We start from the raw sequence: 21,670 nt of genomic DNA on the forward strand, positions 1-21,670 counted from the left end.
TACGAGAGGGAACCGGATCTCGTGGACGAAGAGAATATTCAATACGAAAATCGCGAATTGCTTGAACGTAGGACTGAGTTATGAAAAAACGCTCGCAAACGAACGCGCGTTGTTGCGGCGGCCACTTCTCCATACTGGAACTGTACTGATATGTAAACATAAACCTTCAACCATCTATTTTTCGCTCCCGGAGTTACAGCGCCCTCTTTTCACTTGGAGGGGAATAACGATTTTTTAAAATGTGTCAGGTTTTTCTGCCCAACCCTGTATAAAGAAAAATTATATTTCACATTTCACGTGTCAACTCTCGATTCGAACTAATTCTTCGTACGTTTGTCAAATTTCTATTTTTCGTTCTACAAGTAGCTAAAAATTTAACTAGATATAAATCTAAAAATGAGTTTGTTGCCCAAACTAATTGCTAAAATGCTAAAACTTTTGCAGCATTGCTTGAACGTCCTTCATAATTATTTCGAGTCCAACAAAATTATTTTCAGATCTGTATCTAGTTAAGTTTTTAGCTACTTCAGCAAAACGGTTCTTTCCTCGTAGAGAGATTAAAATCTAAAGCCACTTTTGTTTGTTTTACGTCTGCATCTATTGAAACTATTAAAGCGTCGATTATTAGAATTTATTAACTCCAAATTGTTAATTGGTAATTATTATTGTGTTATCCAATGTTTCAAATTTCCGAGAATCTTCTTCTTTCTGAATGCAATGAGCTCCAGTCTACCCGAATATCTTTTGTACACGCTTAACTGATGCTATCAATGCTATCGATTGCGAATTGAACGCCCATTGACCTACTAAGATGCCGACCGACGTATCGTCACAAATTATTGTGGAATTGTCGTCAGGCGACTTTGCGCAAAGTCCACAAAGAAGCTATTTCTCGAAGCGTAACACATCTAAGCTGGATAGAAAACGCGAGCGCATTTCCCCTCGTCGGATGTAACCGGCGACCCTCGTGTACAATCGAGTACACTCAACTCCGTGATGCACTACGCGTGTACTCCGGAAATTCGACGTCGAGAGAAAAGACTCGCAAAGACTCGCAGCTATCGCTCATCGCGCTCCTCGATACGTCAAATTTCCGCTCGGACGACAAATTTCCGTGACCGCGTCGTCCACGCTGTTCGATTCGGTGCGCATTGATCCACGCGGACAGACGCACGATCTACTTTTAATTCTCTCCTAAAGGAAATAACAAATAATAATAATAATAAAGTTTTATCCCGATAACGTATCAAGTAAGAAATCTGTTTTACGAACATTGTTCATAAAAATATTTTTACGAGCGATACATGTTACGCTCGTGATCTTTGTCTTCGACCGCCCACACCTCTGCCTGTCGATCGACATCATCATTGTCGTCGCAGTCGTCCCTGCTGTTGTTGCCGATGTCAAGTTCGCGGTGATGTAATTCCAAGTCCACGTGGACGATGACCGTGTTGCGGGATGGCGCGAGGGTGGCGCGGTGGAAAATTGCAGCGGTGGTAGTGACGGTGAGCAATAGCAATAACATTGGTGGTTGTTGTGACGAGCGACCGTCCGGCTTTCGATCCGGCGACGCGCGACACCGACTATAGGAGAACCAACCAACCAATCAACCCCCCTCGACAGCCACCCTACGCGGGTGGTCAAGACTCACCCCCGACTCTGTCAGTACGGCGCCGGTGGTTGTTGCTACTGCACGCAGCGGAAACGTGTGCGCGCACCCCCGCGAATGCTCGTGCCACACCGCGGCGACTCGACAGGTATAAGTCGACGGGGTATAAATCGCGTTTCTCCGACCGAGTCGAATAACGAAAAACAGACGCGTCGTTCGGCAAGTGTAAGAGCGATCGCTGGACCGTGTGTCACGTGTGGTGAGGTGCGTTTCGCAAAGGTGCCAGGAATTTTCCGGACGATACATGAAATTGCGAATGTAAGTGTGCACTTCCGTCGGCGGATCGACTATACACTCGAGGACGTTACGTTGGTTTTAAGTTCGATAAGTGGCCTAAGCGATCTTTTCAATTATGAAGAGTCTTACGTACTCTATTAGGGTGAGATGAGGCGTTTCGTGGCGCTCGAAGGAGTTAGCTTTTCTTTTTCGGGAGCAGTCGATATTAACGGCGGACGGGAAATAATAACTCGTGCTTCACATCATTGTACACCGAGAGAAAAAGTTCCTAAATTCTAATATTTATTCGAATAGTATTAATAAAATATTTATTTATGGTACATAAATATTTATTCTGTAAGAAAAAATGATACTTAAATTAGTCATTCTTGTATAAAATAAATATATATTTACATTTAGTAAATATTTCATTAGTACTGCTCGAATGAATATTTATTAAAATTTAATAATTTTTCCCTCGGTGTAACAATGAGCAAATGATAAACCGATAATATCTCCCCACACTGAAAAAAAATGATGTCAACTGGTCTAAAAGTTTCAACTTTGTTAAATTTTTTCAGTTCAAGTATTTATGTATTTAATTCAAATACATGAAATACTTGAACTTTAATTTAAATGTTTACATATTTAACATAAATGCGTAAGTACTTGAATTGAAGAAATTTAATCAAGTTAAAAATTTTAGTCAAATTAATAACTTTTTTTTTTATCATCGCAGATTTGTTTTATACCGTCTGTATTTATTAAAATTAACTAAAGCGTCGGTCATTAGAATTTATCAACTGCAAATTGTTAATCGATAGTAAATATTATTATTCAAAAGATATATAACTTTTTAGTACACTGAGAGAAAAAGAATTACTAAATTTAAATAAATATGTCATTAGTACTATTCAAATATCATATTAGTAACAAATAATTGTCACTTATTTGAAGTAAATTATTTGAACAGTACTAATAGTAATAAAATTTATTAAAATTTAGTCATTTTTCTCTCAGTATAAATTTATTAGAAATACACGTCTTCGTACATAAAGATTTTTGAGAGGGAAAAAATTCAATTTTCCACAAATTATTATGAATTAATGATCGATGATTTGTATGTCGGTCAATGGCGACATATCTTACCAGATAATGAATTCCGTCGCATAATGAAATAACGTTAAAGAGTGGACGATGGTGACGGTCGATGACATTGTAAATCAATTAGAAGATTAAATTGCCGTTTTAATCGATCGTTAATTTTTCGAGCGGTTTCTCTTGGCGAGGCCTGCCTCTTAACGACTCGTGTGAAATGTTTTTATTACTCAGGCCGCTTGTTTGCTTTTATTACTTTTAACAAGGCAGTAAAACGCGATCTTCCAGAACGGTGATGTCACGTTGGAAGAAGAGTGATTCCATCCCTCGAGCATCGGTGCACGCTGGTGATTTCAATGCCTCTACAGAACAAATTTAATTAAGTCATCAATTGCGGGAAAGGACTCGGTGCTCCAGAATCAAATTGAGAGATTGAGAATCGATTTTTTCGCTCGGAAAAGTAGTTAAACCAATTGACATTTTAGTTACAATAAGTTATACTTGTTGCATCGTTGCGTTCTCTTTACTCCATTTATTATATTACATTTATTTACGGCCGTCAAATTTCTCGTGCTTACGCATCGTTTTTTATTAACTGTTCACAATTTTGCGCGCGCGTATTCATATTTTTCTGCGTGTACTCGCGTTACAGTTTTCAGAAAAATTAGTTTCCACGTAAACCAATTCTAGAGCGATTCGAGGTAGCTTTCGCTTTAATTGCGATTACTAGCTAATTATCATCGCCGGCGAAACGAAGCTCGGTCAGGAGGATTCGCAATCGAATCGAGCACAATGCGCGAAACGCCCGTAATTAGTTGACTATTGAATGCGCAAGTGGTTGCATAAATTTTCGCATTTCGAATGTGCGCGTTTACCGGAAAGATCTCGAGACGCGATAAGCGCGATCTTAAATCTCACGGTAAACAGCAGTTTATACCCTCGATATCTCGTTCGAGGAGTACACGCGCACGTGGGTTCTCTCTTTTTCGCTCTGCACTAAAGAAAGGAAAATTCAGCGTTCACACGTTTGCGTATAATTTACATATGCTCGTAAAGTTAAAACTTTCGGAATGTGACATTTCGTACGCGCCACTGACTGACGGTCACCACCCATTCGCGTTGATTAATACTGGGATAACCGCACAGATTTGGCAGGTTGACGAATGGTGCTGGTGAAAAATCCGTCCCCCACGCGCGGCCCGAGCCCCCAACGAGAAAATGGGAAGAACGGGAGGTCGAAAGGACAAAGGAGTGGAGGACGGGGCTCGCGAGGAAACAGTCCCGGCGAGCAAACTGGTTCTCGAGGAAATAGTCCGGGAAAGAGCGGCGGCTCCGACACCAAGGGAAAGGGGAGGAACGCGCTGTTGCGCTCGCAGGGTAACGAGTGAGTATTATCTTAGCTGCCAGTCGCGTGTCGAGAGGAACGTACGAGCTGCGAATCGATCTAGACGGCTATGCGCCCGAGTTATGTATTATATTATACGTGGTATTTCCGCTTTGCACGCTTCTTTGCGTTCAGAAAGATCACCACTCATCGAAATTCCCATCGTCTTAGTACGAGAGGTCTCGATACTGGGCACGATTGCATAGTATCGAGACCTCTCGTACTAAGACGATGGGATTGAAGAAATCTAATCGATTAGAAAAATTTAGTCAATTAGTTAATAACTTTTTTTCTCAGTGTTCTTGAACGTTACTCGAACAAATGCTGAAACAAATCTGAATCTAGTTAAATTTTTTAGACACTTCAGCGAAATCATTTTGCGCATAAACAAATAAAAAAAAAAACGAATAGTAAATAAATTACTATTCGTTTCTTTTTATTTGTTTATGCGCGGAATGATTTTGCTGAAGTGTCTAAAAAATTTAACTAGATTCAGATTTGTTTCAGCATTTGTTCGAGTAACGTTCAAGAACACTGAGAAAAAAAGTTATTAACTAATTGACTAAATTTTTCTAATCGATTAGATTTCTTCAATTCGCAATCAACTGTTTATGTATTTAATTTAAATAACGTAAAACGCTTGGAGCTTCAGTTTAAGCATTTATATATTTAATTTAAATGCATCGATACTTGAACTGAAAAAAATGTTATCAAGTTGAAAAGTTTAGTCAAATTAATCTTTTTTTCCTCACTGCATAGTTAGCAATGCTACAAAGAGTTTCTTAAAACAGTTCGAGCGACCCACGTCATTATTTTACGGTTTACAAAAAGTTGTTTTTTAATTCGTATCCAGTTTAATTAAATTTTTAGATACTTTGGGTCTTTCCATGAAGACATTATTCCAAGGAAAACTTTTTTTCCAAGGATCCGATAATTTTGTCTGCAAACAGATAATTCCTTGTATCAGCAATTGATTATCGAGAGATTTATTTATCTGAGCAATAAACTTAGGAGCGATACCATTGCGCTCGTACACAGTATTAAAATATACTGTCATCTTTCCGCGTGACAATAAACGCGAAGAATAACGTAACATTGTGACAAAATTACAGCAAAACAAATTTGCCTAATCGGAAAAAAAGACGATTGAAATGGCGAACGGCATAACGGTAATAGGTTATCGACGCGCCGTTGAAAAAGAAGATTAATGATAAAAAAAAAACAAATTAGAAATTGATTATTCATTCTTTATGAATAAATTAGGAAATCATGACTAATTTTCCTGCTGTCTTCTATTTTTCAATCGAAAAATTGCATTAAGTGTGTACGTTTTTTATATCAACATTTTTATTCTAACAAGTTCAAATAATTTTTATGTGAACTTTGATAAACCTGCTTCAAAATATTTTTGCAAATTATTTCATAAAAGTGACGTTATGTGTATTTTATTTTATATTATTTTATATGTAAAATATAAAGTATATATAGTATATAGTATATACCGAATGAATTTATGGACTTATTGCAAATTTCTCGTAAACTTTCTCGACAACAATGCGGAATAACATAACAATGATTCATGTAACTGGAAAGACGACAGACCTCGACGAAAATACGCTTCGACAATCGATCGGTACGTGACAAGTTGAAGTGACATACGTACATTATATTCGCACAAATACGTGATGGAAAAACTCGATTATCGGCACGCTGCGCTTTATCGTTTTGATTTGTCACGATAACATTGGAATAATGATTGGATAAAGATGGTACATATGAAATTAACAGATAAGCGCGGAAATCGAAGTAGATTTTTTTATGCAAAAATACGTCAGCTGAAATTGACAGCGCTTTAATCAGTGCTTAATATTTCATGATCGAGTGGCATTCGCGTTAAATAATCGGGATTTCACTGACGTAAGAGAAACCAATCGGTAAACATAGCGAAAAACACACATCGGTGTACGTTTCACCTATAAATTCAAAAGAATTTAAGAATTGCATTTTTATAGCATGAGACATCTAGTGCTTGTAAATATATTTCTTTACAGTGAGAGAAAAAAAAGTCTTAAATTTTAATAAATATTTATTAAAATTTAATAATTTTTCCCTCGATGTATATTATAAATTATTATAGAATTAGAATAACTATAATTACTGTAGAATACAAAAGAAAAAGTTAATATGTCCATAGAATTGTAATATTATACAATTTTAATTAACAATTACATAATTTTGTTTGTTGAAAGTTACATAATTGCACAAAGTTGCAATTAAAAATATAATTAAAAGATTAACTGTAAAAAATATAAAACAGATAATACGAAGTGTGTAAAAATGTTTTTTTAATGTTAAATAAAATTACACTATCTCTCTATGCGCGTCAATAAATAGCGACGACGCTTTAAAACATTATTTAAAATTTATAAATTTGTGTATTATTTTTCACGCTTGCTTGCGGTTAGTTGATTTCGAGATTGCACAGTTTCACGAAATCGCTCTATCGATTCGCGGTTTCGCGAGCAAGAAAATTGATCGGTAGGATAGACTGTCCTAGCTGGAAATCGTTCGGAAGATCTGGGACAAAGATGACACACGATGCGGCCATCAAGAGGGACAGTTGCTCACGCGCGTTTGTGACTTGTATATGATTTTACAGGACAGTTTGTGTAAACACCGCACATTAATGCGGAAAACATTTCACGTACGGGCATTTCTACTATGCTTCCGACATCATCCAGTATCGACGTTGCTTATCGATTATGGAAGCACTGCGGTTTTTCCCTCGCGTAATCAGTCCCACGCGATCGATACACAATTTTGTTATTGTAAAATAACATATAAATACGTATAAAATGTTTTAATGTAAAATACAAGCAGAAATATATAATTTATTGTAACCTATTAAAGCTACACTTTCAGTTCAATTTTTTACTTTAATTTAATCCATTTCTTTTTCTTTTTAATAACGTTTAATGCGATATAAGTATTGCAATTTTAATTTAATAATAACGATGGTAAGGTATATTAGTTTAATTATATAATTAATTTAATTTTAATGAGATTGAATTTTTTTTGAACAAAGATGTATTTAAATCGCGTTGAGGCATCGTAGATCAAAGCAAAGCAGATACTTTTTTTTTTATTTATATTCCGATAGACTATAGACTGGATCACGCAAGTTGCACAATAATAATTAAATATTTTATGAAATACTAACGCAGTGAAAGACGACCTATCACGCGGTAATGCTTCTTTTTACAATTCTAAATTTGCAACTGGCACGCGACTTTATTTAAAGAACAGTTGCGCATTTAGTTTTTTTACGTCTGCTTTTTACCATGACCATGAAAACTCATCTTCATCATTCAAACGCTATCGTCAACTCACGTAAGGTGGGATAATTTATATCAAACGTTTAGATTAGAACGCCGATAATGCTCGCGCGATTATTTGAGCTCGCGTTCGCCGCGCATCTTTCCGAATCTCAAAAGATCCGAGAGAAACGTTCGGGCGTTCTATTTCGGGTGACTCGCGTTGTGTGTACATGTATAAGAGAAAAGGAAAAAAAAAGCGAGACGATCCGGTGACAGGAACGAGATATTTACGCACGTATGTACGTACGTACGTACGGGGTGGGCGTTAGGACGTCGCGTCTACAACACGGGAGCAAGGCAAGGTCTCGCAATCGATAAACGAACTATATCATAAAAGTGCGTATGTCCATTTTATCGTCCACGTATGCGTATGGTTGGTATTATCGAGGAAGACACTGACCACACGAGTCTCTTTCTTTCTCTCTCTTCGGAGACACGAGCGATTTTTACGAGACTGCTCGTCGACACTCGTAAAAAATGATCCCAATGCTGTGCGAATGCATTCACGTGCGGCGTGACAATTACTGCGAAACGATAACGACACGTTGAGTCACCTCGGCACGTGACTCGCGCGTGTGTAAGCACGGGAAGGAGAGCTGTCCCGAATTCTGGTGTCCTCGGGACAGACACGAGGGACCGTTTAGAGCAAATCAATTAGATTAAGAGGGTATTATCGAATACACACCGCTATGCCACGTCGTAACACGCGACGTCGAATCTCGAAAGTTTTGGCTTTTACGCAATTACAAATAACGTATTTTCAGACAGTCGATTATTAATAATATATTATTAGTTTCATTATAATTATTATTATATAATTTTATAATTATTAATATACACGTATCAGGATTGCGTAATAATTGGTTCAATTCAAAATTAAAAATTGAATAAAGTGAAAAAGTTAATAAATTTTAACTTAGTTAATTTTATATAAATTAATTTTTTTTTAATGAAAAAATACATTTTTTTAACCCTATACTTTAAGGCAAGCATTTGTTTGTTCAGTTTAAATAAAAATAATTTTTTTATTTACTTAAATAAATAGACGTATTATTTTATTATAAGTATATAATTTTTAAATTATTTTATTTTTAACGAATAATTTTATAAATAAGTTATAATAATATTAAAGTTAATTAAATTGTTTTCTTAGATAAAAAAATCTGATTATTTTGAACATAAAAAGTCTAACAGTAAATATTTTTTGAACTGCAAAAATAATTACTCGATTAACAATTATTTCTTCATTTTATTTACATAAATATTTCAATTAAGAAATTTTGAACTCGACTGCAAGTAAATAAGTTATTATTTACGTACTAAGTAAATAATTTTTTGTGTTACTATATTTTTTGTCTCGGTGTATAAACTTTAATTTATTAATTTTTTCAAAAAAAAAAAAAAAAAACTTATGCAAGAGGAAGATTGTAAAAGAAAAAAAAAAATATATATATAATAAAATCAATATTTCTTTGTTCTATTTAATTTAAATACAACATTAAATTTATTTAGTGATCCACATTGTAATTGTTTTGTTATTTGGGGTACTCTAATTAAAAAAATTTAAGACATTCTAAATCAATATAAATAACGCTTTTCAATCATCAAATTAACTTTTAATTTAATGTAAGTTAATTTAAGCTTAACTTTTAACTTAACGTAACTAAAGAAAGAAGAAAGAAATAGCTTCTTTCTATCTGTATTTTTTCCTTTATTTTTCCCGCGGGTCACTGTACTTTAATTCTCATCATGCCAAATGCAAATAACCGCATTGCCTTTCGAGAAGATCGCAGTCTTCGAAGCAACATTCGCTCATGCCCAGTGATTCGATATTCGTTCGTTCGAGGAAGTAATTTCAGCGCAGGATTGACGCAAACACTCCGGCGAGTACGAGATTCGCGGGATACTTCGTATTCCGCGGACGAGAAAACCTCTCGAGAATCGCCGGCTTCACGATTGCGGCTGATCGATCGGAACGATCCGGTATTTACCAACATCGGTTGCCCTAAATCATTGAGGAAGGTCTCTCGGAATGCCGCGGAATGAAAAAGAAATCGCGCCTGATGGTTAACGCGGCCAGGCACGCGAGCGACTCTTTTCGATGCGCTTCGATCGTTGCCTCGTGAATTATAAGGGTCCGCCCGGCCGCGCGATTAGAGGTCAATCGAACGATTGACTGGACATTTCCGTATCGGACGTTCGCGATCGCGCATTCATGGAACGTCATTAATTTGCGGAATTAGATGCGACGGCCGCGTTTAATAATAGAGACGGCCGGCTGTGGTATACGTAATGATAATAGCCCCGCTGACGGACGTACTATGTATATTCTTCAGCTATAGGAGCTCATACGTCCAAGCAGAGATCTTTAACTACTGGCGACTTGTACAAGGGGATTTTTAACTATCTCGAGCTAATGGCGACGTGACGTGTTCTGTATTCAAAGATAATTGCATGCCTTTTAATAACTTTAATGAAACATTTCCCTTTTTCTCTCAAATTTGATTTTATCCACTCTCCTTTCTTTTTTTAATTTATAAAGTGACGAACGATTACTTATCGGATAGATAAAATCAAGAAGTTTTGACTCACTTTGCTGCTTAAATGATATGTTGTATTATGTATCTAAAATCTCATTATCCTTTATAAAATTAATTCATTAATATATGGTAATGATAGATCTCAGAGATAACGTTATGCTTTCAGGGCCGGTAGCATCGAAAGATTAATAGACGGCGATAAACGGATAATTGCGACCAAGCATCTACTTCCAGAAAATAATATCAATGTCGTCGTCAGGTATTTAACTCGATTCTCTCTTATGCGTGCGCTGAGAAAAAAAAAGATACTTAAAAATTTATTTGTGGGGCATAAATTTATTTCATTGAAATAAATACGGCGAGATAAAATTTGTTTCTAACAAATAAATCTTAATTAATAAGAAATGTGAAACGCATTTCACAAAAATGTCATATTTTGTCATCACCATCAAATTTGTTTATAACTAATAAATATCGAAGAAAACGTCACAAGTAACATTTGCTTCTGTGTATTTAGATCTTTTTTTCTCAGTGCAAAATTTAAGAGTAATTTAAAATTATTATAACATAATGACTTTAAGTTTTGTTTCTAACAAGTAAATCAATTAATAAGAACAATGAAATACATTCGATTAAGAAATAAAATTTGATTTCCACTCTCTCTCTCTTTAGGATTCGACCGCTCAGTAATAAGGAAATTAAATCTGGCGAGGAAATGGCCGTGCAATTTCCCGGCGAGGGACAGATATACGTAAGTGCGAAAACAAAGATTCGTAAAATGGTCCATCCCCTCGTGCTCTACTCTCTCGGCCAGAATCCTTCGATTTTTGAAGTTGATGCTGTAAAGTTGATACGCGTTCTTCCCTGTTTTTCCCCCATCGATAACAATATTTCTATCGATCGAGTGGAACGGAACACGTCTTTTATCTCGCAGTGCGACGCGGTTACGAGCAGCGGCGACAAGAAGCCGAAGGTATTCTCGTACAACGTCGTTTTCGAGCCAAATGCCACACAGGAGGACATCCTGCAGTATTCCGGTATCAAGAACCTCATTGAAATGGCGGTGGAAGGCTTCAGTTGCACCGTGTTTTGTTACGGACAGACCGGAAGTGGCAAAACGCATACCCTGACTGGACCTCCGAGACTCGTAAGCGAAGAAAAGAAACTTTCCCTTTACACATTTTATTCTAGATTTTTTTTTCTGATCGTTTTAAATCAAGTGATTTCGTAATTTTGTGCTTAACAAAAGTACGAGTAAGTAATCGAAATCCTCATAACAACGTTGGTTATTGTGCTCAAAATATTAATTTTAATATCTTTTTCGAAACAATAACGTTGTTCAAATATTATGAAAGAAATCGCGAGTTAAAGTTATGCAAAGTGTTTTTAACGCCGCATCGCAGTATATACGCTCGTCCATGTAATATAAGAGACAATAATACGCGATACGTAAAATGTATGGTGACGTTAGCGATCGATAGGTACACATCGCTAGCCGGAAGGTTAAAGTTGATTGTCTTTCGTAGATAAGATAATGCGTCTAAGTCACACACGTTACGTCGTTTCTTGCAACTGGACGCAATATTAAAATTTCGATAGGTCAAATATAAATAATAGGCGACACTTCAAAGTAATCAAATGACAAGTAAGTGTTAGAAATAAGTGGAGAATCGCGTCACAAAAATGTCTTGCCGGACGAAGCGATGCGGTGTTAAAAACAATTTGCATAACTTTAACTCTCGATTTCTTTCGTAATATTTGAATAACGTTATTGCTTCGAAAGACCCAAGAAATATTATTCATATTCATTTAAACGCTATAAAAAATTTTGATTAATTAATGCGACGAGGGACTACTGCAACGATATATAATACCGAGAATAACTTATTTAACGAGTGTATAATTTATGTAGTCAATACGTAAAAATTGCAATTGGTTTAATATAAAATGAAAAATATATTAGAATTGAAAAAATTCTAAACGTGCTCCTAAATGAATTTAATTAAGAAATTAATCAAGAGGCAAAACTTGTGCATTAAATAATAATAATGCTAAAATCAGATTGGCTGATTTTTACATTAGATCTTTCCGCACCTTTCTTCAACGTTAATTTAAAATAATCTTTTTTATAACTGTTCGAGAAAATGGATCCGTACTCGGAGGATCATGGTCTGGTCTTCCGTTCCTTCGTCTACCTGTTTAAAGTCCTTCAAGAACACGAGAAGTGCAACTTTGTGCTGAAGGCTTCCTTCCTGGAAATCTATAATGAGAAGGTCTGTCTTTAAAGCGATAAGACATCGTACAATAAGAACAACAACAAAAAAAAAATGAGCATCTCTTTCGATCGTCGTAAGAAAGAGCGAACTTTTTCTTTCGCCTTGCACATTGTCAAATTAAACGAGCGATTATAGCCGCGTGTAAGTCGTATTGTAATAAATGGAAAAATAACAGTGAGTGTGAAATAAACAGGTGATAGATCTCTTAAATCCCGGCACTTCGAGAAAAACCCTGGCAGTTCGGTGGAGTAAAAAGACGCGCGGGTTCTTCGTCGAGAATCTCTTCACGGTAGAATGTGAGGAACTGGACGATCTCCTGGCGGTTCTCGAGGAAGGTAAGAACTTTGAAGAAACAAGCGACCCCGCCACAGAAAGAGAAAATCGCAGAGGAAAAAATTAGTATAAAATTAACGATTCATTGTTTCATACAGGGTGATTATTAATGGGTGGAACAACTATTTACCATTGCACAGACTTACCGACTGCACTCCATGTAATTTATACGGAGTGAAGTCCGTTAGTCATTTCTTACGATAAATAGTTGTTCCAATTAATAATCACTCTGTATAAGCGAGAATATAAAATCTTCTTGAAAGAATTTTATAATTTCAAACAGACAATTTGATTACATAGAGAAAAAAAATTTCTTCGTGTTAACAAATTGCGTCTGTTTAAGATAAGAAATTTTTTCAAGAAGATTTTATATTTTTGCTTATACGTATATGAAACAATGAATTGTCGGTTTGGTACTAATTTTTTTTTGTATACATATATATAAGATTACATTCCAAAAATTTGCAAATTTCTCAGACGACTCCCTAATATCATAAATAATAAAATCTGATTTTTTCAAATTGATATTAATCGCACCTAGTTTTCTGCAGTTCCACTTCGCGGAGATCCATTTGTTTCTCACTTACGTATTCACAGATATAATCGCCAATTATGGTAAGGCTCTTTACAATAATCGCTGTTTTTACAGGAATGAGAAATAGATCGATCGGTACGCACAATATGAACGAATATTCCAGCAGAAGCCACTCGATTCTGACTGTAACTATAACTTCTGAGCAAGCAGTAAGTATAAATACAATACTTTGTGGTTATTATACGTATTTCCCTTGTGACGAAGATAAAAATACACTCCGGGATAGGCATCGAAAACGTCAGGGGTAGCGTAGCGGATTTTGTTTGAGAGACCAAAAAACAAAAGTCCAATTTATTTCACCATTTCTTCCCGTGTAATCAAATTAAAAAAATTTTAAATTAATAAACTGTCGTGTGTACGAGTAAACGACACTCGTCTTTCAAGAAGACGAAATTCATTTTCGTCATTATCGACCACTTTATTTTAATTGTTCTCTACATTTCGCGATCCGAATTAATTTACAACGAATACTAATGCGAGCCTCTCGAATACTAATGCGAGCCTCTCTCGCGTCGGCAGATGGAAAACGGTGTGTTCATCTCGAAACAAGGCAAAATTAATTTCGTGGATCTTGCCGGAAGCGAAATGACGAAGAAGACTCAGAGCGAGGGCAAGACCTTGGAAGAGGCGAACAATATTAACAAGAGCCTTATGGTATTAGGTGAGTCCATATCCTAATTGTACTTTCCGATGTCCGAATTGAAGAAACGAGAAATTCTTCTACATGTAACACAGCTCGATATAATTCATTATAAATACGGTACCTGCGGCGTTCGACATTTCTTCTTAATGTTACACGACCTTCGTGATGTAAACTGAATGAAAATCGCGTCACGCTTAACAATCATTTTACTATGAATAGCGATTAGAATTCATTTATCGGCGGAAAATTAGATTAGATCTTGACTTTGAAATTGCAGTGCGTTTATTATTTAGAATAGCTGAAGTAATCGATAGCTGGACTATTAAGTTACTGACAGGTGAAAAGACGTGTTTTCCCGTGCGCCTTCCGTCCACGAAATATAATCGATAAGCTTTTACGAACGCGAAGCAAAACGATAAGGACTTTTTTAGCTTAAAAAGTCTTCCAGGTAGCACGTGATTTTCGTAAAATCGTTCGCGGAAAAGGTGCGACGCTTTTCTAAATTTTGAATTAAATCTGACTTTCTCGCGGGATCGAGTAAACGTCGTTTGTTTTGCGCAGGATACTGCATCTCTTCCTTGAGCGATGGAAAACGGAAAGGTGGCCATATCCCTTACCGGGACAGTAAGCTGACGAAGCTTTTGGCCGACAGTCTCGCCGGAAACGGCGTCACGTTAATGGTGAGTCAATAAGCGGATCTTTGTAACGACGTAGTATTATTTAATATTAAATAATATTCCTGAAATACTAATAAAGAATAATTATATTCTTTATTTTATTCATTCTTGATATTATATAAAAATTATATGAAGAAGTAAATAATATTTACTTGAATATTTTAAATAATCGGAAATATAATTTTTAAATCTATCAATTGTAAAGTTTATGAATATTTTATGCATAATAATTCATATTAATTTTTGACCGCAATAATATTTGTAAAACAATTTCATAATATTCCACAAATATTGAAGAAATATATCACGAATATTATGTAAAGACGGATATACGACATTAACACAGGATATACGACATTAACACAATATTCCCATAATATTAAAAAATATTGACTAATATTCTTTATTTTATTCATTCTTGATATTATATAAAATATTATATAAAAATTATATGAAGAAGTAAATAATATTTACTTGAATATTTTAAATAATCGGAAATATAATTTTTAAATCTATCAATTGTAAAGTTTATGAATATTTTATGCATAATAATTCATATTAATTTTTGACCGCAATAATATTTGTAAAACAATTTCATAATATTCCACAAATATTGAAGAAATATATCACGAATATTATGTAAAGACGGATATACGACATTAACACAATATTCTCATAATATTAAAAAATATTGACTAATATTCTCGGAATATTATTTTAATATCTTAATTTATTGGAATATTATTTTATTATCTTAATTTTTATTATTATAAAAATATCGTACGTTTATAGAGAAATCGACTCGCAATTGATAACGATGTTTCCGCGAAAGCGTTATCTGCACCGTTTACGCGATAAAAATATTCCAATAATACTAAATTTAAATTCCAATTCAGTTTTTGCAGTTACAATTTTATTTTAACAATACCGATAATTATACGTTTAGATCGCCTGCGTTTCGCCTGCTCGCTCGAATGCCAGCGAAACATTAAACACCTTGAGGTATGCCGCGAGAGCCAAGAAGATCTCCACGAAGCCTATTATAGTGATGGTAAGATCACGCACTTGCTTCGAGATTTTTAAAAATTTTCAAAGCTCTTTAAAAAATTTTTAAATGTAAATAAAATCTTTTCTCTTTACCTGTAGGATCCACGCGAAGCTCTGATTCTCAGTTTGAAGCGCGAAGTGGGAGCACTTCAGACCGAAAACGAGCATTTAAGGATGACTCTTCATCTCAGTAACGAAGCTCAAAATATGATCCGCAGCGACTCGAAAAGTATTATTCGCATATCTCTCGTCATTCACTTTTTTAAGAATAATGCCAAACGCCAAAAATCAAATTTGGCGTAATCTTATAGAACGGGAATCAAAAGAAATTGTTACAGGAATTTGTTTTGCAAACTGTTGAACCTTTTATGTGTGCCAACTAGAAAAGTCCGAATCTCTGATATAAGATATGAAAGAAAATTAATGATGAATGAACAACATGATAAATTAAATAAATAAAGGAACGACGCACGATACAAATAATATTTCAATAATTTTGCGTTAAAATAACAGCGATGAATCAATTTTATTAAGTCAATGGCTAATTTCAAAAATCAATAATTCGATTTTGCGGAACAATAACTCGCTCTGTTGTAGACGGAAGACTGATACCCGTGACACCGCCGCCGGTGGATCTCGACAAATTGGCCGAGATGGAGAGCTCGGAATTGAGCCAACTGATCACCGCGTACATTACCGAGAACGAGGCGCTGCGGCGCGAGAACGCGGAGCTCTACGCCACGCGGGATCAGGTGATACGGGACCAGGAGCTCGTTTGCCGGGAAAACGAGAGGCTGCTCAGAAAACTCGAGGACGTAAACTCGTAAGTTCACTACACTACACAGTACGGCATTCTCAAATATATTTGGAAATAAACCCGTAACAAATTTATGTTATTAGTGTTTGGAGATAAACATCTGAGATATATTGATGGGTATTTCCCTCGCATTAAATTTATATTTAAATAGAATTTCCAAGGAATTGAAATTCTACACGGAAAAAACGATTTTGCTGAAGTATAAAGATTTAAAACTTTAGTTGGATCTGAAAATAATTTTATAAAGACTATCAAAATAATTATGTTGAACATTTAAACTAGTTGGTAGGATGTCTAAACTTTTTACAGCATCACTTGAACAGCCTCAATAATTGTTGTATTTTAATAGTTCAGCAAATTTATTTTCAGATTCAAGTTCTAGATACTTCAGCAAAACTGTTCTTTCCATGTATCTTTATGTGTACACTGAGAAAAAAAGGTTGTTAACTAAAATTTTCAGCTTGATTAAATCTCTTCAGTTCAAGTAATTATGTATTTAAGTTAAATGTACAAATGTTTGAACATAAAATAATAAATATAAACGTTTAACTAAAGTTCAAGTATTTTATGTATTTAAGTTAAATACATAAATAGTTTAACTGAAGAAATTTAATCAAATTGAGAAATTTAGTCTAGTAGTTTAGTAAGAAGTTAACAACTTTTATTTTTGACGCGAGCTTTTATACGCGGGTATCGTCAATGGAATTTTTATAAAACTAATGACGTATCATTCTTTTTGTTTCAATTTCTCGTATTTAAATTTTATAATTTGCGTAAATATAGTGCAATGTGACTCTTCCAGTGTCCCTTAACACTTTGCATTTGGCGAAACTTAATATTTTCGCAGAGTGTGCTGTCGATCGCCCATAATACCAGCTAGACCCTCGTATTCGGCGGAATTATTATTGAACGATAATAATGAAGACGCACCCGGTGCGACCAACGTCTGGACGAATCCAAACGCTGCTCCCAGTCCGGTGTATACCTTCACAAAGGTACGATCATTGTAATAACGCGTGAAATTGGGTCTCGCTAGATCAAAGACTCAAATCATTGTGTCTCAAAAGAGTCTTCAGGACTTTACTTCACACTGAAAAGAAAATTTGTTGAGAATCCGAAATATGTATTTAGCCTAAGTGTTGAATTGGTTAATTCTAGATTAAAAAATTCCAATACTTGATATGAAGGAAAAAAATATCTTTTTGGCAACTAAATAATTGTTGAATCAACTCAATATTTATTACACGGTAAAAAATAATATGTAATTTTAACATTTGTGCATGTCCCAGGAAGTCCACTCTAAATTCTAAAGTTAAAATAACTCAAAAGTTAAGTTAAAAATAATTTAAAATAAGAGTTATTTTAATTTAAAATTTAGAGTGGACTTTCTGGAACATTTTATTTTTTACTGTGTACAGTTGAACATATCAGACTAAATATTTTAGTTTTTCAGTAAATTTTTTCAGAGTGCATCGTTTATAGTGTTCGTGCATCGTAAAACATTCTCAATTGTGCGATATATATTTTTTTGTTTTAGCTCGGTAGTGGACTTGGACTCTATAATAGATCAGCTGGCAGTATGCCAGAGAAGGTGCTGAAGGAGCTCGACAAGCGCAGGATCGTCGGCAGTTACAATAACATTGCCGAGGCCTATAAAGACAAAAGCAATCACCGTCGACATAATTCATGGGACAACAACAGCAATCGGTCTATGATAAGCCCGGAACAGAGAATCTCACCGGTGGATATAAATCAGTAAGTGGCTAGATCTTTCTGCGATCTAACTTATTGTTTAATCAAAATTTTTGGATAACAATAGCGCGCGTTAGTAATATCTCTAACAAACACTGAATACAACAGATGTGATACTATATAACATAAATATAATATATGTATATGTTTTTACATCGATGTTGTATTCGTTGTTTGCTGAGATCACTAGATCAATAGCATAAATCATAAATCAATAATTACACTGAAAAAAAAAATTACTAAATTTCAATAAGTATTTGTTTGTATATTTGCAAGAAAATATTTACTAAATATAAATATATATTTATTTAATAAAAGGACGACTAATTAAATTTAATTATCAGTTTTCTTTAATTGACTAAATAATTACGTACTGCAAATAAATATTTTCTTGCAAATATACAAACAAATATTTATTAAAATTTAGTAATTTTTTTTTTAGTGTATTTCTTATATAATTATTTTTATAATGTCATGTTATTTCTTTCACAAAACTGTTTATTTTCATTTCTTTTCATTGTTAATTATTTTTTACATGTCATTTTTATACAACATTATAATTTATTTTAAAATTTACATATGTATTTTTTTCTTGAAAATTTTAAAGAAAATATTTTCTAGAAATATATCTCTCTCGTGTGCCTGGGTGTGAGTGTATTAGTGTGTGAGTGTGTAAGTACTCTAAATTTTTAAAAAATATGAACTGAATGGTTATATTAGATTGCATCAAACGTGATACCTAGAGAACACGTATCTCCATGTCTGCGATGGAAATTTTCAGAAAGAAAAGCCCCGCGGCTAATTTTTCTTTTAAAATTGATATAAAATTTAAATTAATACACGAAAAGAATGATTTTGTTGAAATATCTAAAAATTTAGTTAGATGCAGATATGAAAATAATTTGTTGGCTTATCAAAATAACTATGTACGATGCTGCATGATAAGGAAAAGATTTTAAAATTCCAACAATTATGTAGATCTACATTATTATTTTCATGGTTGTGCAAAATTATTTTTAGATGTATATTTAGCCAAATTTTTAGGTATTTCAGCAAAATCATTTTTTCCGCGAAATTTCCAATATGTCTAGTAAAAATTTTTTTCAGAATTCTAATATAAATTGGAACACTTCAGAAATACTAAAAAAAAAATCTACATCTCTCTTAAAATTTTGCATATATGTAAATTCTAAAATATTCTGATATTTAAAAAATCTGAGAAATTTTCTAAAAAATTTATAAAATTATATAGACATTCTAAAAAGTTCTGAAATGGACATAAGTTTCAAAATTTTTCAGAATTTCCGTATAATCTTGTAATTTTTTAAAAAAATTCTCAAACTTTTTATATTAAAATATCCATATAAATTAATTTTAGAATTCACATGTATGAAAAATTCTAAGATAAAACATAGATTTTTTGAGTTTTTTGCAAAGTATTCTAATTCGTATAAAAATTCTGAAAAAAACTCGTTACTAGAATTTTTCATTAAAACTTTAAAAACGATTGAAAAAAATCTCCGTCCATATTTGAAACATTTGTTATTCTCTGTCTAATTTCTGTGTTAAACAAAGCACGTATTTGCGGACGATTTACAAACAATTCTGGAATTTTAGAAATCTTATAACCAGCAACCAAGAAGAAGTTCTATATCCATTCTTCTACAAGCCGCATTATATTTCTATCTCAAAGATGATCTAAGACAAGAGTTCTCCGACACGGAGTTTGATCTCGCAGGAGACAATTCTTATAGTGTGCTCTGAAGTATCACGTTTGACGCTCGTCACTCGTACGCCCCGATCCCGAGCAAAACCGGCTAAACTAACCGAAGGCACATGCGGTGACAGTCAAGGTCAAAGGACGACCTTGCGGCGCACCTCGACGGTGCCTGAAGAGAGCAAACCTCCGTCGTCGAGATCGAGGTCGAGGTCGAGCGACCTGCCCGCTGCGGACGGCTCCACCACTAGCATCACCACCACCGCCACCACAACCACAACCACCACCATCACCACCACCACCGCTGCCGCCGCCACTACCGCCACGACCACCGCTACCGAGATGCACGCCGAACAATCTAACGGGTCGCCCGATTCGATCATGAGTGGTCCTCTCGAGGAGGGCGGTAATTCCGCCCCCGACTCCGCGGACTCGGTCGCCCCCACCGTCCCCTTCCCGCCGATAACGAACTCGCCCTCGTCCTTCGCGACGTCAGAATCGGAACCGCGAGAGGGCCGGAAGTCGCGGGCCAGCGTGAAGGAGCGGAGAAGCAACAGAGGGAGGACCAAGGATGAGCAGCGGGCGTTCGGGAGCCCGGTCTCCGTCGACGACGACGACGCGCGATTCTGAGACGAGAAGGTGTCGTCGTCCTCTCATTCTCGCGAGGGAAATCAACGCGCAAAGAATAGAAAGATAGACAATCTCTCTCTTTTTATTTTTTGAGAAACATCGATGAGTGACGTCTGTTATTTGTACACCAATATCATTTGCGAATACTCATAATTGTAACTGTAAAATACACTCCTACACACACACACACACGTCAGGCGAAACCTTATATTCAGTTAGTTCATATATCGGTCTCCGTCGAAAACTTCGAAACGACGAGAGAGTTGTACAGAATAAACTAGATAAATCAATGCTGTGTAAGAGGATTTTGACGAATTAAAGCGGATTGAAAAAAAGAAATTGCGTACAAATCCGTTCTTTCCCCTTACATCTACGTCTTTCATCAGAGTACGTATATATCATTCTTTATCATTATTAAATTTCTAAATTTTTTATTTCCTCGGTTATTTAAATTTCCTTCAGCTTTTATTTCTTCGGCTTTACTTGAATCTTATGTTGTTCAACATGGCGCATATGCGCGGAAGCGAGAAATGGCATGTATAGACCGGGTGAGAAATGGCGCGCCGTCAGTTCTTACTCGATAAGAAAGAGAAACGTTTGGAATTCTTACGGAAGCAGATCCTGCCGGGTCATTATCTCGCAGTTTTATTGTCGTCCTATCCTAAGATCCGCGATCGAGAAACGTTATGTGGCTGATCCGCGCAAAAATGCAATGCGCTCACCTCGCATCATTCCATCGAAAGAACGTTGAACCGCTCCGGAATTGAAACGCTGGAGTTCTGTCAGTCGCGCGCTCCGATTGGCCCGCGCGCTCCGCGAACCACGGCTGCGACGATCGCATCTCGTGATCGCGTCACTGCAAACACGTGCCGCGATTGGCGCTCGCGACGCGCTGCCAA

General features: G+C 35.4%; 2 protein-coding genes across 10 annotated transcripts in view; one reads left to right on the forward strand and one right to left on the reverse strand.

Moving 5' to 3' along the window:
- LOC105201086 (unconventional myosin IC) overlaps positions 1-21,490 on the reverse strand; it is a 47,591-nt gene extending 26,101 nt beyond the window's left edge. Inside the window, exon 1 of one of the 2 annotated variants that reach the window (XM_011168947.3) lies at positions 21,382-21,490. In XM_011168947.3, the coding sequence (XP_011167249.2) occupies positions 21,382-21,404 (23 nt within the window). In that variant the 5' untranslated portion in view covers positions 21,405-21,490. The remainder of the gene's footprint in view (positions 1-21,381) is intronic. The other variant, XM_011168948.3, reaches the window with a different exon arrangement.
- Positions 1,637-21,110, forward strand: LOC105201087 (kinesin-like protein KIF12). Of its 8 annotated transcripts, none has more exons than XM_039457103.1 (17): positions 1,637-1,927; positions 4,130-4,367; positions 10,451-10,543; positions 10,957-11,035; positions 11,219-11,431; positions 12,420-12,557; positions 12,754-12,895; positions 13,543-13,637; positions 14,008-14,149; positions 14,693-14,811; positions 15,755-15,859; positions 15,955-16,084; positions 16,453-16,678; positions 17,520-17,667; positions 18,210-18,427; positions 19,046-19,096; positions 20,042-20,416. In XM_039457103.1, the coding sequence occupies exons 2-16, from the start codon at positions 4,147-4,149 to the stop codon at positions 19,074-19,076; spliced, it is 2,100 nt and encodes a 699-aa protein (XP_039313037.1). In that variant the 5' UTR covers positions 1,637-1,927; positions 4,130-4,146; the 3' UTR covers positions 19,077-19,096; positions 20,042-20,416. The 8 variants fall into 8 exon arrangements, with proteins under 8 accessions (XP_039313037.1, XP_039313038.1, XP_039313039.1 ...); XM_039457104.1 differs by having other exon boundaries at positions 1,638-1,927; positions 20,257-20,416; XM_039457105.1 differs by having other exon boundaries at positions 1,638-1,927; positions 20,273-20,412.
- Positions 21,491-21,670: the final 180 nt, after the last annotated feature.

The sequence above is a fragment of the Solenopsis invicta genome, chromosome 14 (assembly GCF_016802725.1).
Source record: "Solenopsis invicta isolate M01_SB chromosome 14, UNIL_Sinv_3.0, whole genome shotgun sequence".
Classification (NCBI taxonomy): domain Eukaryota; kingdom Metazoa; phylum Arthropoda; class Insecta; order Hymenoptera; family Formicidae; genus Solenopsis; species Solenopsis invicta.